Raw genomic sequence first — 3,631 nt, 5'->3', positions numbered from 1 at the left:
ATAATGCGACTCACTGTATGTGTGGGAATTTAAATGGCTGATTTGATGCGTGTATATTATATTATCATTTCACCAGCTCTTCACACACACACACGCAGCCCCGCAGCGGCTGAATTTCGGGGACATGAAATTGCACGGTTTGGGCATATTAGCGGCTCTTTGGAGTGATTGCACGATGTGAATTTCTGCATAAAACGCACGTTTTCATTTGCGGCATATTTGGAGCAGAATTTGTGTTTCATCGCCTGCTGCCTGTCTGAAATGCCTCTGCGCCTCCTCTTCTTCATCACCTCACTCCCAAATTATCACAAAGTGGCTGATGCGTTGGAAAAACGCCCCCACCCTCCTCCCATAAATATCCCAATTTGTGTTTGGGATTAATAAGCGTGTGTTTGTTTTGTTTGCATTTTCTGGCCGACAAATTGAGAGCATTGTGCGCAGTTTTGTCCAGCAAAGCTATTAATCCCTGCTGAAAACATGCGCCTTATTATAAAAGCATATGAGCGAGAATTATTCTTAGAATTAAAAAAAATGAATTATTATGCAACTCATGTTATAAACAAACGTTGATGTTATTCTGCGTGTCATAAATAACCAGAACTGGATCTCACTGACACATTAATACTGTCCACAGTTGGATTTTCCTCTTTCCAAATTTTAGTTTTTAACATTAAATGTGTATTTAGTATGAACTAATTGAAACTAATGTTTTTCTTTCATGTGAAATGTTTGTTCCAACGGTAATGTGACAGTATGTTCTGTTCATTTATATCAACTTAACCTAAGTAAACACACTTGCTCTTAAAAAGGTAATGATGGAGACGCTTGTTGCCTTTAACAGACTGCCACTGTAGCATAATAATAATAATAATAATAATAATAATAATAATAATAATAATAATAATGGTCAAACACCATCATATTCAGAAAACAAAACCAATAACACTTTAATATAGATTCTGTTCTTGTCACTACAAGAATACACATATACAAGCCATAAATAGGAATTACACAAATGATTGAACAAATCCTGCGAGGCGTTTAAATTCATTTAAGAATCCAGTTATGCGGATGTAGGCTATTTTACAGCAAGTTGTTGTTTGTCTTTGGGGTCCATTCCTGAAGCCGACTTCTGAACAGATCTCGTCACATTATCATTACTTTTAATTATTATCATTATCAACATCCTCTCTCAAAATAATTAGGCTACTAACAAACTCGACAACTAAAACGGTGGGAAACGTCAAAAATATCTGAAATACATATTGTACACAACTCTATATTTTTTTTTACAAATGTACAAATTGAAGGGGAAGAAAGTCCACATCGGATGGAGGGAAACGAGTTTATGAGGAGTTCATGATTGGCCTGGAATAGACGCCTTGGTAGTAAGTTGTGTCAGGTATGGATGAGGAATCCAGACCGGGTTTCCCCGCCATGGAGCCCATGGAAAGAGCCCCGGCCATGGGGGAGCCGTAGCCGGAGTAATGCATCACCTGCTCATAAGTCTTTAGGTCCATTTTGTGATGCTGCTGCTCCGAGGACATGAGGTTATTTATGGAGAAGGGGTGGTTGAAGGAGTAGTGGTGCTCCGGCTTCAAGTGCGCTTCGTGCGCAAGGACCGAGTGATGCTGAGACATGAGGTGCTGCCCCTGAGACACCGGGGAGGCGGCGGCGTGCTCCGGGCTCAGGGCCTGGCTCTTCATGTCCGACAGGGACCTTTTGTGGTCGCTGGAGGACGAGTTGGAGTGCGGGGACTCGTTGCCGTTGCAGCTCTCCGAGCTGCTGTTGGAGGAGCCGCCGTCCCCCGCTTTGCGGACGGTATCCTTCATGGTCTTCTTGTCGCACTTGAAGCGCTTCTGCCTCCTCAGGTAGCAGCCGTTCTCAAACATGTTTCCGGAGTCCGGGTGGAGAGTCCAAAAGGAGCCTTTCCCGGGTTTATCCGGCGACCTGGGCACTTTGAGGAAACAGTCATTGAACGACAAAGAGTGGCGAATGGAGTTCTGCCAGCGCTGCTGGTTCTGTCGGTAAAAAGGGAAGAGGTCCATTATCCACTGGTAGATCTCGGCCAGTGTCAGCATCTTGCTGGGAGACTGCTGGATGGCCATGGTGATGAGGGAAATGTAGGAATACGGGGGCTTGGCGTGCGTGTAGCTCCTGCGGTAGGTCTTAGGGTCTCTGGACCTGTTGATGTTAGACTGTCCGTATATGGGGCTCATGGCGTTCATGTTGGTGTAGGATGTCAGGGCGTTCATGGATGCGGGCTGCGCGGTCATGGGACTCATACTGGGGCTCAGGGCTGCGCTCATGGCCGTCATGCCTGCGCCCATGCCGTTCATGGCTCCGGTGCCCGGTGACATGCCGGTCATGGAGGGGCTCATGCCCGTGTTGACGTATGACATGTTCATGGAGTTGGCCGTCATGTTGGCAGTGGTGTTCATGCCGGACATGCTCATGTAGGTATTCATAGAGTTCATTCCCAGGCCCGTGTTCATGTTGCCAACCGAGGTGTAACACTGTCAGCGAGGGAAAGAGGCAGTCATCAGTTTCATCTGGCACGAGCATTACAGCAATAACTCAACACAGACTTCAAAAATCTGAGTCACCGCATTCAAACTACCATGAAAATAATGCGCACTGGCTCTAAAACGTTCAAACGGACGCAAAAGGCGTCAAATGTTTCTCAAAAAATTAAAAAATTAAAAAAGCACAGCTCCAAAAGTGAAATAATGCGTCTGATATTACGATTACAGCAAGTAAGTTAAGTGTAACAATCCGCTAAAAACGCGCAGTGTCGCAGGGAGCGCTGACACCTCATTTGACTGCGCCCGCACACAAAACAGCGCCTGCAACACAAATATTTGAATCCCTCTCCCCAAAATCAAACAGCTCAGATGTTTGCTGAGCGGAAACGCGACAAAAAAATATAATCTGATTCGGTAAAGATACGTATAGAGTTATGAAATTATAATCCGCAGTGAAAAGTTTCACCCCCCTACATGTCAAGCAACTTTGTTAGGATAGCGCGCTGCGCGGAGATGGGGGAGGATTTGGAGGCGCCTCAAGTCAATATTTGATCACAAAGTTAATATTATCTCAGGGCTAATATTGAGTTGTATAAAATGGGATCGGCTTTAGACGGAAAAAAATATATATTTAAGGTACCCACCTCGGGCTCTCCGTAGTAGGTGCTCCAGTCGGTGTGTTCGTGTCCTTCCATTTTAACTGCTCCAAGCATCATGGAGGACTTTTACAAAGCGTCTCCCAGCAGAGGAAAAGCCAAAAGTCTCTCTAATAGCAGGTGACTGGGGACCACTAAGTGTATGTGGGTCGTCGGTGTGTCCCTTCGTCGAGGACTGGCGCATGTGTGTCTTATGGAGCCAGCCGTGAAATGCGTCTGCCAGTGACTGGAGTTCAAATGACGCTCCGTGCTGCCTGTTAACGCTGTGATATAGCTCTGTGCGCTAGGCAAGCCTCCAATCCCTACTTCTACGCCTTGGGCCCTATTTGAATAATCTCCTCGCACCTAGGCGTGAGACTCCTCAAGCTCCCCCCCACCACCGCCACCGCCGCCACCACCACCCCAATTGTACACCTGCGCTGTCTGAAAAGAACAGTTTCTGATGAAAAG

The 3,631-nt window shown here is 46.0% G+C and overlaps 1 protein-coding gene across 1 annotated transcript; it reads right to left on the bottom strand.

The window, feature by feature from the left end:
- Positions 1-988: 988 nt before the first annotated feature.
- On the bottom strand, positions 989-3,390 carry foxa2 (forkhead box A2). Its single transcript, XM_041953524.1, has 2 exons — positions 3,170-3,390; positions 989-2,516 (listed from the first exon to the last, which is right to left on the bottom strand). Exons 1-2 carry the CDS (start codon positions 3,239-3,241, stop codon positions 1,347-1,349), a joined length of 1,242 nt encoding a protein of 413 aa, XP_041809458.1. The 5' UTR covers positions 3,242-3,390; the 3' UTR covers positions 989-1,346.
- Positions 3,391-3,631: the final 241 nt, after the last annotated feature.

This window comes from Chelmon rostratus, chromosome 15, assembly GCF_017976325.1.
Source record: "Chelmon rostratus isolate fCheRos1 chromosome 15, fCheRos1.pri, whole genome shotgun sequence".
NCBI lineage: Eukaryota > Metazoa > Chordata > Actinopteri > Chaetodontiformes > Chaetodontidae > Chelmon > Chelmon rostratus.
Note: the sequence above shows the minus strand (reverse complement) of the source record. Positions and strands in the feature narration are given on the sequence as shown.

What these genes read in the sequence shown, in the direction of transcription:
- foxa2 (XM_041953524.1), bottom strand. Translation starts at nt 3,241, where the DNA reads ATGATGCTTGGAGCAGTTAAAATGGAAGGACACGAACACACCGACTGG. An exon ending in CCTACTACGGAGAGCCCGAG is followed by an intron (nt 2,517 to 3,169) that starts GTGGGTACCTTA and finishes CCTCGCTGACAG; the next exon opens with TGTTACACCTCGGTTGGCAA.